General features: G+C 40.3%; 1 protein-coding gene across 1 annotated transcript in view; it reads right to left on the bottom strand.

Moving 5' to 3' along the window:
- LOC127663349 (D-glucuronyl C5-epimerase B) overlaps nucleotides 1-18,017 on the bottom strand; it is a 107,434-nt gene that overhangs the window by 6,864 nt on the left and 82,553 nt on the right. Inside the window, exon 3 of the mRNA XM_052154934.1 lies at nucleotides 5,492-5,997. Coding sequence (XP_052010894.1) covers nucleotides 5,492-5,987 — 496 coding nt within the window. The 5' untranslated portion in view covers nucleotides 5,988-5,997. The remainder of the gene's footprint in view (nucleotides 1-5,491; nucleotides 5,998-18,017) is intronic.

Here is an 18,017-nt window from a genome sequence, read left to right as displayed (position 1 = left end):
AGAATTTCAGCTTTTGAGATTTTTGTACTGTTTCCAAATGGTTACACCATATGTCATTGTTTACTTATTAAAAAAAAATTACAAATCGACTAGAGGCCATGTTTTCAAATGATTGTTTTGTGTGAATTTCATTTGTAATGTATTTTTGAAGAATTTAATACATTTGGACAAAAAAATCAAAAGAAATAAATAAAGAGCAGCACGGCATTGCCCTTTATGTAAATTGAATGGAAATGTAAGTATTTGACATTAAAGGATGACACCATATATTTTTTATTTGGTTAGAAAAAGAGAGAAAAAAAGGACTATAGGAAGTATAAAATGCCCCAGAAAATAACCTTGAAAAGTACATTTCTGTCCCTAGTTGCTTCATTGAATTCAGATTCTAACAGAGATCTACAAAAAGGCAGTGAACACTGGGAGATAAAAAGCCCCACATTTTCTTTAGTTAGCACCAGATCTCTTGCACTCTGGTACTAGTACAAGTATGAGATTGTGCTGATTATACTGACAAAAAGACTAAGGGCTTTAGGTCATTAGGCTTTTCATCCACCCTCACTCTCTCTCCCTAAACCACAACTTATCTATTCTAAAGCCTGTCATGACATTATTAAGCTACAGGCAAATCATTGAGACCCAACTGCTAGTTTTAAAGCATCTATCCACAAACATACACATAAAAACAAACATGCAGGGTTAAACACAGACATAACAAGGCAATAGAAATGACAAACGCTAATGAGTCTGCCTCTTTCCATGGCACAAGCACAGACATATATGAGCACTGGCTCTAAGTGGGACCCGTATGAGGAGGCAGATGGGCACAGTGGAGACGCTTTCCAGCCTAGATTCTATTCAGAGCACTCTGATCCTCTGCTGGAGAAGACATCATCCCTCAAACTGGAGGGGGAGGAAAAAAGAACTCTCTTTCACTGTCACCCTCCATACTCATCTCCTTTTCATTCCTTTTTATTCTTCCTCCCTCTCTCTCTCCTTCAGCTGTGGCATGGAGACTGATAAGTCTGTCTGCTGTCTCTAATAATTGGCTCTCTGCTCTAACACACTGCTACAGGCTCATGTGGCTTATTACCTCTGAGCTTAACACACTATTTTTCTGCCTCCAAACACCTAGGATAAAAATGAAGGGAACAGAACCTTTAATTATTTTTTGTCTTGTGTTGGTGTGCGTGTAAACACTGCAAAGGTCTTCCCGACCTCTCAAACACATCTCACAAATGAATATACTTCTTAAAACTGCCGCGTTACTTTTGCATAATCTTTAAAAGAATAGTTCACCAAAAATGTTCATGATTTTCATGATGAGGTGTAAGGGATATTAAGTTTCACCATCTACTTTCAGTGCATCTTTTTTCCATACAATGAAAGTGAATGGTGACCGCTGCTGTTGTTCCACCTAACATCGTCTTTCATGTTTCACAGAAGACAGTCTGTCTTACAGATTTCGAACAATATGAGACTTAGTAAATGATGACAGAATTCAAATTTTTGGGTGAACTACCACTGTTAAAAATGCAAGGCACTAAATTTAAATACATGCTGATAGACTATCCATGTCACCAGAAAGATTCAACATGGACTGATGCACATAGGTCAGACAACCTTCAGACCATTACTGTAATGACTCAATTCGGTTTTTAAATGTCACACTTGTGCACTGAGGCAGCACTTTCTTTAATATTCCATGGATACTGGGTGAGAATTAGAGGAAACACTAGAAACCTTCGATGATTCCCTACAGGCTCCTTCATTCCAACATGGTCATTAATGATACAGAGCTCCTTTGCAGCTCACAAAACATAGAGCAGCACCATTTAAACACTGTCTGATTAATTACAAATTTTATCAATTGATAGACAACCATTTTTCCACCTGCCATCAAGGATTATTGTACAAATGCGCATCTTTGAGGTGTCACAAAAACATTGGGTATCTTTGAATGCCTGCTCATGAAACAACATCTGAATAACACGTTTTTTTAAAGGTTTGGCCAGAAAAGAGTAGAAAGCGATTTAATCCTGTATGCTGATCAATGAGCAGTGTTAATCTCATCAACGAAATCACTGACACAAATGTTACAAAAATGAGATGAAAAAGGAGCATATCATGACGGCAATAAATAAAGCACACTGTTGACGAGATAAAAATTATACTGCAAGATATTAATAGTGCAAGATATACACAGAAGAAGAAACATCTTGAAATTCTGTAAATAGAAGATATTAGACATGGATTCATCTAATCCATTAATCGAGCATGTTAGGGATTTCGTTGCTTGAGCTGCATGAGTTGAACACGCTGAACACCGGAAAAAATGAACCGCTTCAAAACGGGGTAAATACCAAATTCAAACACATACTATTTATACATTGTTTTAAATCACTAAATCCACAACATACTGTATATGTAATAACTTTCATCAGCATTGTGAAGTGAATGATCAATGAACTTGAACTAAATGATGCGATAGTCAGAATTTGGTCATTTGCATTGCGTAATTTGCATTGTGATTATGCTGTTTCCATAAGAAACAGGATTCATACAATGTAATATCCTTTCACAGAAAATTAATAAGTCTCTAAAGCATGAAAAATTTAGAATGCAGTAGGAAAAATTCTAAAAAGTAGCTAATACTACAGTCTATTCATTATTATTTCAGGAGCTCAGGTTTTTCACAACAAGGACATTATGTATATTTATGTTAGATATATGTTTACATTAGAACATTTTTAGTATAATTTTTTTTTCCCTAAATGACTGTCTGTTAGAGTTTGACACACTTATTGTCCATTTTGCATGTCATCATCAACTAAAAGATATAATTTTTGTTGACTAAAATTGTAATTTTTGTCAGAGTAAAACTGACTAAAATTAATATATATTACATGACAAAATTCTGGCTAATTTAAGGACATTTTCATCAGAAGACTAAAACAACACCAAACAAAAAAACAAACAAAAAGCGAAAGCTCTTCTGAGAATCATGCCTAGATGTGTCACATTAGTGCATTTTTAAATCAGTGTTACAGAATATTTCCATTTCATCGAGTGAAGTGTGCAACAGTTTGCGTATATGCCTGTCATTTTTTATACTGAGGTACTGTAAATTTACACACAATAAACTGATTTGATCTGCTTTGAATTTGATTCATATTAAATTTTATAGATTCCAAAATGTTCAGATTCTATCTTCTTTTAATATTACACTTACTGTTAGCTATCTGTATCCCATGAAGCATTCTTAACTCATGAAAGAGACCATCACCATCAGTAAATAGTTGTTTTGGTTTGGAAAGCATTCTTTATAATCCAGCATTGATCAGATGACCCCATTGTCAATCCTTCCTTAACAACTACTTACGGAGTCCCTTTATAAAGAAATGAATATACAACTGCAGAAGGGAACTGAGTGGATCTTTCTTCTCTTGAGGGAGTATAAAATACTTTTTTCAAAATGAAAATGTATCATTTATTCACCATCATGTCATTCAAAACCCATATGACTGTATTTCAAAAGATGTTAGGCAGAATGTTAGAGACTGACAACATCAAGCACCACTCCCTTTAACTGCATTTTTTCCCCCTCCAAATAATGAAAGTGAATAGTGACTGAGAATAGTATTCTGCCCAACACCTCCTTTTGTGTTCTATGAAAAATAAAGTTACACATGTCTGCAACGACATGAGGGCGAGTAAATGACAGAATTTTCATTTTGGGGTGAACTACCACTTTAAAAACTCAGATATAATAGTAGTGCAAAATGGGATAAGGGATCTGGGCTGTTTATCCAAAGGATGCAGGTTTAATCCCAAAAAGCTGATCCAAGAACTGGAGTGTTACTGAGATCAGAGTTCTGCTCTATCAACACAATGCTATGAGCAGAACACTTAACCCTGTCTGCTGAAGCACTGTCCTTGAAATAGAGAGATAGAGACAGTGAGCCAGCAGGAAATGGTTTAAAGTAATCTGTCAGGCCGGAGAGACAGTGATGGATCACTGACACAGCAGACAGTAACAGACAGAAAAATGTGCTATCTGAACAATGAAATGCCTTTGAAGGGCACAACTGAGACCACCAAAATCAGCCTTTTCTCTTCAAGTGTTGTCTGTTTCCTTTATAACAGGGGTGCCCACACTTTTGTGTGTGATGATCTATTTTAAATGACCAACTCCGCAAGATCTACCAACTAAAAAAAACACGGTTTCATTTAAAATAAGAAAATGCTTGCTGGGACTACTGCATGTATCCCTACATGGAATTCATTTTCTAATTAATAAAAAAAATATATAATAATGTTCAGTGTTGATATCATTCAGTTTTACTAAACTAAACCCAAAACACCTACAGCACAATAGATTACAATAGCCAGGGCATTTACCTTATTCTGATGACGAGTATATATTGACCAGGCGAGGTTTTGTTTATTCAGTTGCCATGACAACTAGGTTTGCGCACCTTCCAAGGACTTCTGAGAACAGAGCGCTAAAACAGAGCGCGAAATTGCGATGCTACTGCCGGATTAGGCAAAACTGAATGGAATCAGACAGTTTTGCCTAATCCGGGCAGTAGCATCGCAATTTCACGCTCTGTTCTCAGAAGTCCTTGAAAGGCGTGTATGCGCAAACCTAGTTGTCATGGCAACTGAATAAACAAAACCTCGCCTGGTCCATATTTACTCGTCAAGTGCAAGTCAGACAGAAACTAAAAGAAGGAAAGACATTATATTTATTTTTATAAAAATTTAACGAAAGTACATTTACATTTTGTGCGATCTACCAGCATTGCCTTTGCGATCAACTAGTAGTAGATCGCGATCGACGTATTGTGCACCAGCTGCTTTATAACAATGAAGGAAAAATAATCTTCTCATTTAATCTTCTTTACCCTTTTCTCATTTATATTCCAATGAAAGACACATGGGAGTGTGTGTACAATTTTCCTCCATTAAGTATAAGGTCATCAAATCAGCACTTGTGATGTGGCTGAATCAATCCCACTTTCATTTGCTTAATGTATAGTCCACTGAGAGTGCATTACTCACTAAGAGGCAAACGTAGATCACTTGAGCAGGCTTAGAGGAATCCTCTCTTGGACTATACTGAATTACTATTAATGGCCACTAACAAGTTGCGTTAGAGATGTGGCAGGTAGCTTTGCCTCTCACTTCTCCCAACCTGCTATAATTATGTGCTGCTGTAATATGACATTCATTTATGTGAATCTTAATGATGAGAAGGGAGAGTAACCACCCCCTAACCTAATTACAGGTTTAAACAGCAATCTATTTTGACTAATCACTTGTGATCGGACACCCGAAATGGATGCCAATGCCATGCTTATATATAGTCATCACAAAAAGTGCAAAGAACAATTTAGCATAGCATTGTTAAGCAGTTAAGACCAGATAAGCTTGATCAGAAGGATAAAGTGCAGCATAAAGGAAGAGCTGAAACCACCAACACATATCTCACCTTCCACTCCACTGATGCACTTGACTCTGTCACGCACCTCCACGTTATACCCCTCAAAGGACATGAAGACTCCATTGGGGTGGTAAGGTTCTCTATGGGCATATACTTTGGAGTAACTATGAGAAAACTCAAATCGATCGTAGCCGTCGTACTGTACCACCTTCCCGTATACCTCAAAGTACTTCTCCATCCAGTTGAAAGGCAGGTACACCTCACTGCCCTCTCGACGGCCCTTAATGGTGGTATCCTCATTGATCAGGCAGTCGATCTCTTCATAGCGTACTCCACCGACCACAGGTGGTGGTTCGGGGGGCTGGGGTTGTTGCGGGTGGCTGTCTATTTTAGGGCTGGGAGGGGTCTGGGGGTGCCGGGGGAGGAAGCGGAGTGCCTTCTCACTTGTGCACTTGTTCCACAGAACAACCGTTAGCAGAGAGAGAAGGGCACAGATCACTATCAGGGTCTTGTAGTGAACACGGGCTGCCAGACAACGCATCATCACTGCTTACCTAGAACAAACAAACATATATATTCTATGAAATATTCATTTAAATATTTAAATTATATATATATATATATATATTTTATTGAACTGAAAGACACAGGAAAATGTACAATCATAAAGTCCTTTTCCACCATCGCACAGAACAGTTGAGCAAGCGGAGTAACTGTTCCAGTAGCTTTCCATGTGCTAGCAGTTTGGTATGGTGTGATTTCAAACCATTCCTGGCTCGGATTTCTCAGAGAGAAATGTGCTGGTGGAATGCCTTTAGTAACGTGGTGACTCAAGATTGGTCACTTGCTCAGTCAGTCCATTCAACTACTGATTTGCAGCACTGCAATGGAAAAACAATCTATAACTGTGCCAGCGAGTCCGGATAGGTATGGAATGACACTGTTCCACAACGAGATCTGTATGGCCCAATGAGGAAAAAGTGCCTATAGACATTCTGTCCAAAATACACCAGTGACATTTTAGATTTAAGCTAGTTTTGGCAAAGTAATCAGTAATTCAGTTAGAGGAAATATTATGCATATCTACAAGGAATTAATCAGAGTTTAAAAGGTCTGATCAATATTTTTCCCTCTGTATGTATTATAAAATGCAGCATAACAGAAATTCAATATCTGTCTGGACAACTGTGTAAAATGTTTAGGCATATGTACAATGCACAAAGCTCACAAACTTCATAGCAGCAGCAAAAACAAAGTAGATCAATGCAACCAGAACACATAGATGTAAAAAAAAAATTAATAACATTAATTTCTATATTTGTCATTGAGTGTTTAATCTGATGTCTTTTACCTAAAAATATGCACTGTGGTATTAGGTATTCTGAATTTATACATATAACTGAATTATGATTTATACTCAATAGTTCATGTCTCAGAGGCAGTGCTCCACACTGAACAAATGTTGCTCCTGTATTTGGCTGGAGTTTCTAATTGTCTATGTAGTGATCCTGCTCTTAAAGTATATGAGTAACAAACAGAGTATGAAAAAAGTATTCAATGTTCTCTACTAATCTTCTTTTCTATCTTCTTGTACAAATAGCATTCTGTTCATGCAGTTTCAATGCGATGAATACAATCACATTAATTTTGTAAATGCAGCTCATAGCACAAATTAGCAGCCTCTACATATTATAACATCTCTCTTTAGCATTATATCATCCTTGCAACAAATAAAAATCAATAAGCAGAAACGCACTGCCTTCCACTACAGCTAATTACTGCACTGGGCTTGGCATTGAAAACAAGGCAATACCATCATTAGCAGTCCACACCACTCTGATGCAAAAGCGAAGACTAAGGTCAGGGATGAGAGAAAACGCATCAATTTCACAATGGACTCGATCCATCAATCCAAACTATGATGCTCTATATTTAACAAACTGGCCTAAGAGGAGCAAAAATATGATGAACGGTTGCCACACAACACATCTGACCTGGCCTCCATATATTAGTTGAAAACCTAATTTCGTATAGTTCAAGCCTGAAGCTCTGATATTCTTTCTGCTGAAAGATCAGGACAACTGAATCATTCTTGCTCCCACCCTCTCGGTTTAATTTTCTTTGCAGAGCTAACATTTGTTTCACATATCTGCGCTCCACAGCTTTCAAATCTCTCTCCCGTTCATTCACTTTACTCTTCCATCCCATGTTGATGCCACACCCTCTCTGTTAAGAGCACAGAGTAGACCAGTGTCTGCCTGCTCTGTAAAAGATAAGATGCTCATCTTGTTTGCTGAGGATATAAATAATTTGATCTTTTTGGCTTTTGCAGGGAGGGAAATAGAGTTCAAATGAGCAAACTCAGAGTGCCATCTGAATCCTAACACAGATCACCTGAGTCAAGCCTCCCTGATGGAGCATTTGGATCAGGCGGCCCACCGCAATGCAGAGTGTATCTGTGAACAAGGATAATTTGTATTCAAATCCACTAATATGCAGGAGATATGGCTGAGCTATGTATAATCCAGAGATCAAACTAAAAACAGGAGGAACACGGATGTAATCCTTTCTCTGAAGTGGCACAGCTGACTTAAAGGAGGCAACATACACATCATAGGGAGCAACATACCATAGATTTAAGAAAATGGCTTTTAGAAGAGTGGGCTTAGGGATGGTCAGAGATGAAAAAGTGTTTACAACACACCATCCCCATAGCTAAAGCTGTGGCAGATCTGTAAGAGCCACTCCTTTGAGGAAAGCAGTGTTAAGATGATTTATCATTAAATGCAAAGCTCTCAAAAACATCCATCTCTGCAGTCCCTATCAGTATGCGTTTAAAGGCATCTCAGTTGTCAAGCCAACTTGTCGCTGACCATGCCCTCTCTGCATCCTTCTCATCATGTTGATTCATGAGCTAACCTTTCATGTAACTCTGCCTGCTATCGATTTCCCACATCCTCATTCGTTTCCTGCTACCTGGGCTCAGGACCGACACCCACAGGAGTACACGCTGCCCTACCAAAATGTTATATCACAGTCAGGTGTTGTGCTGAACCTAATATTTTTCATAATTTACAGTTTATTTAAAACAATGAGACATTTAAAAATGTCATCCATCGTTTTGATAGATAAAACACATTTAAAATCACTGTACAAAATGTAATGTGTATATCTAATGCGTAAACTCATGTAAATAATATATTAGCAGGTACAATTTATCACTTGTAATTTACTGTTATGATTTTTGTAATATACTGCTATATTGACAGTGATGGGCAGTAGCATCGCAACAAATAGCGAAGATATTAGCTTAGCTACACTTTTCAGTAGTGAGGTGGTAGGTTCACAATTTGTTTTAATCAAGTAGCTTTTCAGTAAAAAAGCTAAATATTTTTTTATTAGGCAGCAACGTAATGTTGACAAAAGTTACATCACTTCATCAAGCCGTGGACTTTTTATTATCTATCGCCAGTTTTGAATCAGAACAAAAAATGCCTGATTCACAAATTAATCACTCATTTGAGTCCATTCTTTTCTATTAGATTGACCTCATGTGATTGCTAAGCAGTCTGAATCTGATCACAATTCAGTCAGACGCTTGTGAACTTCAGATTGTAACATATCATTGCACAGACATGCACATTTACAGTATGTACTTATATGTCATACATCCTTGGCTGCTGCATTGCGTCTCGATGTTCCAGTGTCTATTTATTTTCAATGGCTGTTATAATGAAGTCTGTACAATTAGTACAAAAGAGGGCATTATCATTATGTGAAGACACACTGGCCAATTCAATGAAAAATGATCAGAACGTGCGTCGCTGTTCTTCCTTCAGGCTTCCGTAATAAGCTTAGAAAGTGTGGAACACTGTTTCTGAACCGTGCACCTGCAAACTGCTGTTAACGTGACTGGAGACACCATAACCATCACATTTTTTGAAGTTTTTGAAGATCTGTTACATACAGCTGTGCTCCATCAAGATGTTTGAAAGAAAGAGTTTGTGTGCGTTTCTCCAGAGTGTAGAGTGCTGTTTTTGCCCCAGACAGAAAGTCATGCTGTGCTCTGTTGGAGTTTGATGTGATGATCCACGCTTCCTCACATTTAACTCGGAATTTTAACTGGGAAAATTGCAATTGAACGCTACTTTATTTTGGACTTACAACTTGGAAACGTGTGCGGAAATCTTCATCTCTGATTTCGCTGAGATGCAGGTGAGTGATGTCACACAAACATGTCGGTACCCAGGGATATTTTGAGTAAATGTGATAAACATTTATTTTGATAAACATTCAGTTTTGTTAAATATTATACATTAACAAGTTCACGTTTCTACATTATTTGGCAATAAAACTTTAGCAAATATTTGCAGACAGGTGTTCAAAAAACATGGTGAATAATATATATTTTTTTTATTATCGTAAACCTGTAGAACAACCGCTAGCATTGTAGCATTGTTTATCAGTTTGGTATCTATGAGACATCTCTGTTGACAATCAAGGTACCGCTAAAAATCTCAATGTAATCAATCTCAAAATTCAAAACAAGGTCCCTCTTACACACGTTTTTGTATAGTTGCAGGTAGTTGTCACTGAATTACAAATTCAGAGAAAAGTCACATAACATATTTTAATTATTGATCATCGTTTTTTGATTGATCATTGCGGTCACTTCTGAGTAGAGGTGTAACGGTATGACATTTTCAAGGTATGATAACCATCATAAAAATGACCATGGTATTATGGTATCACGATATTGAGGTGCATTAATTATATTATTAACAGTTTAATATTTGGTTATGAAATATGTCTGTTAAACACAGACATTTTTCAGTTATAACCAATTCTTTAACTTTATTTTGGATTTGTTCAATGTTAATTCTTTAAACCTGAACATCAGGACACTCTTAATCCGAAAAAAAAAAAAAAAAGAAAGTAAAACAACAATAATAATAATAAACAATTGCAAAGTACAGTAGTCAGATTACTATAATGAAAAAAATATTTTATTATAATATTTTTTAATTTGTAATGATTATTGCCCAGGTTAACACTTCAAATTTGCATTTGTATACATTCAGTAATTTGATGCATTTGTGATTTATTTAAATTCTAAACAATACCTACTGAAAATATATACAATTTGCAGTTTATTTATTTCCATTTTGTCCAATACTGTATTTTCTGCCATAGTTTCACTGTCAATTTCCTGCATGCATATTGTCAATGTCAATTTCCTGCACATCAAAAGCCACTTTGTAAACCCTATTTAGTAAAAGTAAAACAAACACATTGTTGGCATTCTGTTGTTCTGCACTTAGGCAAATGAACAAACAGTTGGAACATCATAATGTTGAAAGAGTGCTTAAAACTATTTGCTGCATTTGTGAATGTGACAGAAGGCATAAACATAGGTTTATCCTACCTAGTCATTACATATCATGTAAAACTACATAGAATCTGGTGTTAAAATGAAACGGGGGCTGTCATTTTTTATCCTGTAAACTGGATTTCCACTTAAATCATCTCCGCAAATACCGTGGAATAGTAATCACGGAGAAGGTGCTTTAAGTTTGAAGTGTATCCCGTCTGAGCAAATCCTTTTTTGCGACAAACATTACAGACTGGGGGTGTCTCTCAATCAGCTACCTAGTTCAATAGTCAGGGCACAGATCAGGGAGTTGTTCCAGTGCCAGGGTCTTTAACATAGCAAAAGTAATCTCAGACAGTGGACTTCAACCGCTTGGGCGGCAGAAAAATAAAAGGTTCAGGCTTGGATATGTCTGTATGATGCGCTCGTGTTGCACTCATGCTGCCCCTCTGATGCGACACCTGCATGTCCACTTCATGGACACAAACCAAAAGAGAAGATTATAGTCACTGCATGTAAAAGATAATTGCAGAAACATCAATTTAATTCTATATTAATGCGGGAAGTTGCGATGATGCTCGGCAACCCTAAATAACTAAACCCTTATGTTGTACAACCCTTAATAACACTCGTAATAACTAGTTAGGGACAAGTACCTTCTCTAAAGTTCACATTACTCCATGTTTCTTCAACACTCTTACAACTTAAATCAGTCCTGTCCACTAATAGCAGCAAAAATATATCTACCATGATATAAACAGTAAAGCAGACAATCTACCGGTTGACACATTTCTACAATCACACTGTACCGTCATACCACCCAGCCCCAGGCTACGGTCCTCTTCTGCCACCATGGGCTCTGGGAACAGTTGGAGGCATTGTTGACACATGGTTTTCTGTCAGTGAAGGGAGGACAGGGCTGGCATAGGAGAGCTGGGTACAATGAATACCAAGCTTTCAGCTCATTTGTCACCACAACCCACACAGACCTGCTCCCAAGGCTGCACATCTGTCCTCCCTACTCAGGTCTGCCACTGGCTCCCGAAACAAAGCTGAAAGGAGCTGGAGCCCCACTGATGAATGCAAGCTTGAGATTTATTTATTGTTTTGCAAAATTTGCACTGTTTCATTATGGTATAGTTTATAATAAGCAAGTCACGGTAATCCCAATCAAATATGCTAATGAGATTGAAAGCTTTAAATATTGTCTTTGGATTTAAGAAAATGTTAGAACTGCAAACAAACTGACATGTCAGCCACAGGGTCAAGTCAAGTGGTTTTTATTGTCATTTCAACCATATACAGTTAGTACAGTACACAGCAAAACGAGACAACGTTCCTCCAGGACCATGGTGCTACATAAAAACAACAAAGGACCAACATAGGACCACATGAGACTACACAACGAAATAAAATACCTATATAAACTACCTATATATACCTATATAAAGTGCACGTGCAAACATGTGCAAAAAGTACAGGACAGTACAACAAATTACTGACAATGAACAGGACAATAGACAGTGCAGCGCCGACCAGTACTCAGTAGTGCAAAAAGATGACAGTTTCTAAAAATGTAAACATAACATACTATGAGATAGTGTTCTATGCACATAGCAGTTATTGAGGTAGCAGACAGTTATAAAGTGACAGTTATTAAAGTGCAACTCAGGACACGTGTGTGTCAAACCAGTCTCTGAGTATTGAGAAGTCTGATGGCTTGGGGAAGAAGCTGTTACACAGTCTGGCCGTGAGGGCCCGAATGCTTCGGTACCTCTTGCCAGGCGGGAGGAGGGTAAAGAGTTTGTGTGAGGGGTGTGTGGGGTCAGTCCACAATGCTGGTTGCTTTATGGATACAGTGTTTTTTGTAAATGTCTTTGATGGAGGGAAGAGAGACCCCAATGATCTTCTCAGCTGTCCTCACTATCCTCTGCAGGGCTTTGCGGTCCGAAACAGTGCAAGTCCCAAACCAGGCAGTGATGCAGCTGCTCAGGATGCTCTCAATAGTCCCTCTATAGAATGTAGTGAGGATGGGGGTTGGGAGATGTGCTTTCCTCAGCCTTGAAGAAAGTAGAGACGCTGCTGGGCTTTCTTGGTGATAGAGCTGGTGTTGAGGGACCAGGTGAGGTTCTCCGCCAGGTGAACACCAAGGAATTTGGTGCTCCTGACGATCTCCACAGAGGAGCCGTCGATGTTCAGCGGAGTGTGTTCACCTTGTGCTCTCCTAAAGTCAACAACCATCTCTTTTGTTTTGTCGACATTCAGGGACAGGTTGTTGGCTCTACACCAGTTCGATCAGCCGCTGCACCTCCTCTCTGTATGCTGACTCGTTGTTCTTGCTGATGAGACCCACCACGGTCGTGTCATCGGCGAACTTGATGATGTGATTCGAGCTGTGCATTGCTGCACAGTCGTGAGTCAGCAGAGTGAACAGCAGTGGACTGAGCACACAGCCCTGGGGGCCCCAGTGCTCAGTGTGGTGGTGGTGGAGATGCTGTTCCCGATCCGGACTGACTGAGGTCTCCCAGTCAGGAAGTCCAGGATCCAGTTGCAGAGGGAGGTGTCCAGGCCCAGCAGGTTCAGCTTTCCAATCAGGTGCTGGGGAATGATTGTGTTGAATGCTGAGCTGAAATCTATGAACAGCATTCGAACGTATGAGTCCTTATTGTCTAGGTGGGTGAGGGCCAGATGGAGGGTTGTGGTGATGGCATCGTCCGTTGAACAGTTTGAACGATCACGCAAACTGCAGTGGGTCTAGTGAGGGGGCAGCTGGGTCTTAATCTGCCTCATGACGAGCCTCTCGAAGCACTTCATGATGATGGGTGTAAGTGCAACGGGACGGTAGTCGTTGAGGCAGGACACTGAAGACTTCTTTGGCATGGGGATGATGGTGGTGGCCTTGAAGCACGTTGGAACAACGGCGCTGCTCAGAGAGATGTTGAAGATGTCGGTAAGAACATCTGCTAGCTGGTCTGCACATCCTCTGAGCACTCTGCCAGGAATGTTGTCTGGTCCAGCAGCCTTCCGTGGGTTGACTCTACGTAGAGTTTTCCTCACATCTGCCGTGGTAAGACAGAGCACCTGGTCGTTAGGAGGAGGGGTGGACTTCCTCGCCATCACGTCGTTCTGCACTTCAAACCGAGCGTAGAAGTCGTTCAGCGCATCTGGAAGGGAGGCATCTTTGTCACAGGCAACTGATGTTGTCCTGTAGTTGGTGATGGCCTGGATGCCCTGCCACATGCGCCGCGTGTCACCGCTGTCCTGGAAGTGACTGTGGATTCTCTGGGCGTGTGCGCGCTTTGCCTCTCTGATTGCCCGTGACAGTTTGGCCCTAGCTGTTCTTAGGGCTGCCTTATCGCCTGCTCTGAAGGCGGAGTCTCGGGACCTCAGCAGCGTGCGCACCTCCGCAGTCACCCACGGCTTCTGGTTGGAGCGTGTGGTGATGGTCTTGGAGAAAGTGACATCATCAATGCACTTGCTGATGTAGCTGGTCACTGATGCTGTGTATTCCTCCAAGTTGGTAGAATCGCCATATGTTGCAGCCTCCTGAACATGTGCCAGTCAGTACACTCAAAACAGTCCTGAAGAGCAGAGATGGCTCCTGCTGGCCAGGTTTTCACCTGCTTCTGAAGCGGTTTTGTGCGTCTGACGAGCGGTCTGTATGCTGGAATTAACATAACAGAGATGTGGTCTGAGTAGCGAGGTGGGGGCGGGGCTCCGCCCGGTGCAGCGCCTGGGATGTTTGTGTAAACAATATCAAGCGCGTTAGCCCCTCTCGTTGCAAAGTCCACATACTGATGGAATTTAGGGAGCACTGTCTTGAGATTTGCATGGTTGAAATCTCCGGCGACAATAAACAGTCCGTCGGGGTGAGCGTTCTGCAGTTCAGCTCATAGCCCCATACAGTTCACAGAGCGCTTCCTTAGCGTTAGCGCTGGGGAATGTAAACTCGGTTATGCAAACAGTGGTGAATTCCCGTGGTAGATAGAAAGGTCTGCATCTAACAGTCACAAGCTCCAACAGCGATGAACAGTAACTAGAGACTAGCATAGAGTTCTTGCACCATTCCGTGTTGATGTAAACACACAAGCCACCACCGCGAGTCTTACCGCAGAGAGCTGTATTTCTGTCGGCACGAAACGAGGCGAGCCCGTCTAGCTGAATGGCGGCATCCGGAACTCTGTCGCTGAGCCACGTCTCCGTGAAAACAAAGACACAGCAGTCTCTAAACTCATGCTGCGTAGCCTGCTGGAGTCGGATATAGTCCAGTTTATTGTCCAGGGAGCAAACATTTGAGAGCAGGATAGACGGGAGAGCCGGCCGGCTAGGGTTTGTTTTAGCCTAGCATGGACCCCCGCCCTCTTTCCGCTTCCGCTTTCGCACACCGCTTATGACGTCCTCTCCCCCGGCCACCGGCATCAGGCGACGCGAGGGCTGGAGGCCTGGTCTCCGCAGCAAGCCGAGTACGCGTAGCGCCTCCTGCAGGTCATCATGCAGCTTGGTTTTTGCATGAGTCTTATATTTGAGTAGTGTCTGGCGATGGTAGACACGAACACTGGTTGCTCCGATGTCCATGTGTTGCAAAAGTCGGGCTTTTTTAACAAAAATAGCACCATTGTGGATCCGGAGTGGCCGCTGCGTGCTACCGCGCCGCCATCTTGGATCATTGGGTAATATTTAATGTGCATTTTATTCCACTATGAAACTTTTGTCAAAACTAAACAGTTTGGTGACTGAATGACAACAGCCAGAGAATCAGAGTCCTATACAAAGTTAATAAGGGCTAAATAGCATCAATCTGCATTGGGAAATGCCACAGGGAATAAAGATTTCCAGCTCTATTACACCACATATTAAATAACAGAAGACCTTAAATATGACTAAATCTCAAGCCAAACACAGGAAGGAAATAAGCCTCCTGTGGTGATATTTGGATCAGACAAAATCTGGGTTCAGGAAAAAAGAGAGCAAGACTCCGTTCATTAATGACTTCTGTACATTACGAGACTTAAGCTCATCTCCATTGATGTTTTGAACTGGCAACTGGTCGGCGACTGGTCTGCAATGAAAAGTCTCAGATCTCACAACGAATGGTCTTGTTGTGTGCAAACTGCTGCGACACGCCCCGAGTCGTCCCAGACGCCAAGGTGGATTTCAAATTAGGGCTGCATCTAACGATTATTTTTGATGTTGATTAATCTATCGATTATTTCTTCGATTAGTCGACTAATCTAACGATTATTTTTCCGATTAATCTAATGCATATTTTTGGGATTAGCCGATTTATCCATTGGCAAACTTTCCAATAAATAATAAGTACAACTTCTACATTAGTATTTCAAACTTTTATTAATTCATTTTCTGAAATTTTTTTTGTATCTGTCCCTATTCAAATAAACAATAAATAAATAAATAAATAAATAAATACACTACAGGCTACTGTTAATATGTAAATATAACGTTATTGTTTGTTTTTAAAGTCTACATTAGAGACATGCTGCGGACGGATTTCTCCCTTAATAATTCCTAAAAAGCGGACATCTCTGTTATTATCAATGAAACTGACTGCACAATGAATCTTTCATTATATCGATTTGCCAGTATGCAGAATTCAGCACTGAACAAAAAGTCCATTTTGAGCGGTGAGGAGATTCCATCTTAAATGCTTCTGATTGGCCATTATGTTCAGAAAATGAACACATATGTCTGTGATTGGCTACATTGTTAAACGCTGCAAACATGTATACATAGAACGATTTACAGGCGGGGTCTATCTATTTTGTTTTAGTTGTTCTTGTTGCTTTTGTGCAACAGATGAATGACAATTTATTTGTTTTGAGATGTTCAATTTATAGATTTCTATTTTGCGGGAGTCCCGCGAATCGTTTTATTCTCCACGAACCAGCACACACACGAGTGCATTACCGCCAGCGCCCGACTCGGCCATCAGATCCCGCGACGCACTCCGTTGTGTTGGGTCCCGCGGGAGTGCATGTCTCTAGTCTACATGTGCATACACAACTTTTAAAAACGGGCAATTTAAATGCACTGAAGGCTTCGTTGACAGATTTAAGTTGAAGTTATAAATGAAAGTCCATTTTATTGTCGCCGAATGGGCCAATAAATTACATCTGCAACGTTAGCAATTAACACTATTAACTAGCACACAAGCTGTAACAGCTGAAAAAAGTAGGTATGACCGCAACAACAACTCCAAAAACTCACTGTAATAAAGCCTACTACTTACCCAGCTGGCTCGTCGTTTTGAGTTCGCAGAGTCACAGGATGTTTCCTTTTAAGATGCTCGTTCATAGCAGTTGTGCTGCCATGGTATGACATTTCCGCTTTGCATAGTGAACAAAGCACCTTTCTGTTCGGCTGTAGTTTAAAGTATTCCCATACTTTGGATGATCGTGGTTGTCATTTTCACCATGAGCTGGAGCAGAAGCCGCCATTACTCGATATTTAAACGTAAATAATGAATGTGACGCGTCGACGCATTTCATTCGTGTCGACGTATTTTCATAGTCGACGTAATCGATGACGTCGACGCGTCGTTGCGGCCCTATTTCAAATCCAGACATCATGTGTCCCCAGGAGCAAGAGACCAAATCGCACAAACGAGTGCGAGTTCTTGCTCCATGATGTTTATAGAGACATTTCGTTGCTATGCAAGTTTGCGTGACAACATCCGGATCTTAAAGCTACAGTCGGCAACGAATGGTTGTGTTGCTGACACACCCAGTCATGTAGAGTGTGAACCAACACAACCAAAAATAAAAGATTGAGAGTCATGTAGTGTTTGCAGGGTGCTGACTGTGAGTCCTGTAGTGTACACTAGGCATAACTTGTTGTAGTCCATGTTGCAGTCTTTCACTCCTACCATGAACCGCAAGATGACGCATTAAATTGTAAGAATAACAGAAATCGCTAGACTAGCAATGATCAGAATGTAACCCTGGGCAACCCAACTGGAGGTGAGCATTGAGAATCTGACTGAAGTCCACTTTAGTCATTATGAGTGAGATCCAGAAAAAGATCAGACTGTACTGTATCCTCTAAAATAACAGCAAAATGATAAAAAATTAATTACATCAAAAATATATATAATGTGCTGATTTTATCTGTCTAGGTTTGGTGGACAGTGGATATTTTGCTTTGCTATAATGGTTTAATACCCCCCCAGCCACCCCCATCAGCAGT

The sequence above is a fragment of the Xyrauchen texanus genome, chromosome 1, assembly GCF_025860055.1.
Source record: "Xyrauchen texanus isolate HMW12.3.18 chromosome 1, RBS_HiC_50CHRs, whole genome shotgun sequence".
NCBI lineage: Eukaryota > Metazoa > Chordata > Actinopteri > Cypriniformes > Catostomidae > Xyrauchen > Xyrauchen texanus.
The sequence above is the reverse complement of the archived record's forward strand: the minus strand, read 5'-3'. Positions and strand labels throughout refer to the sequence as shown.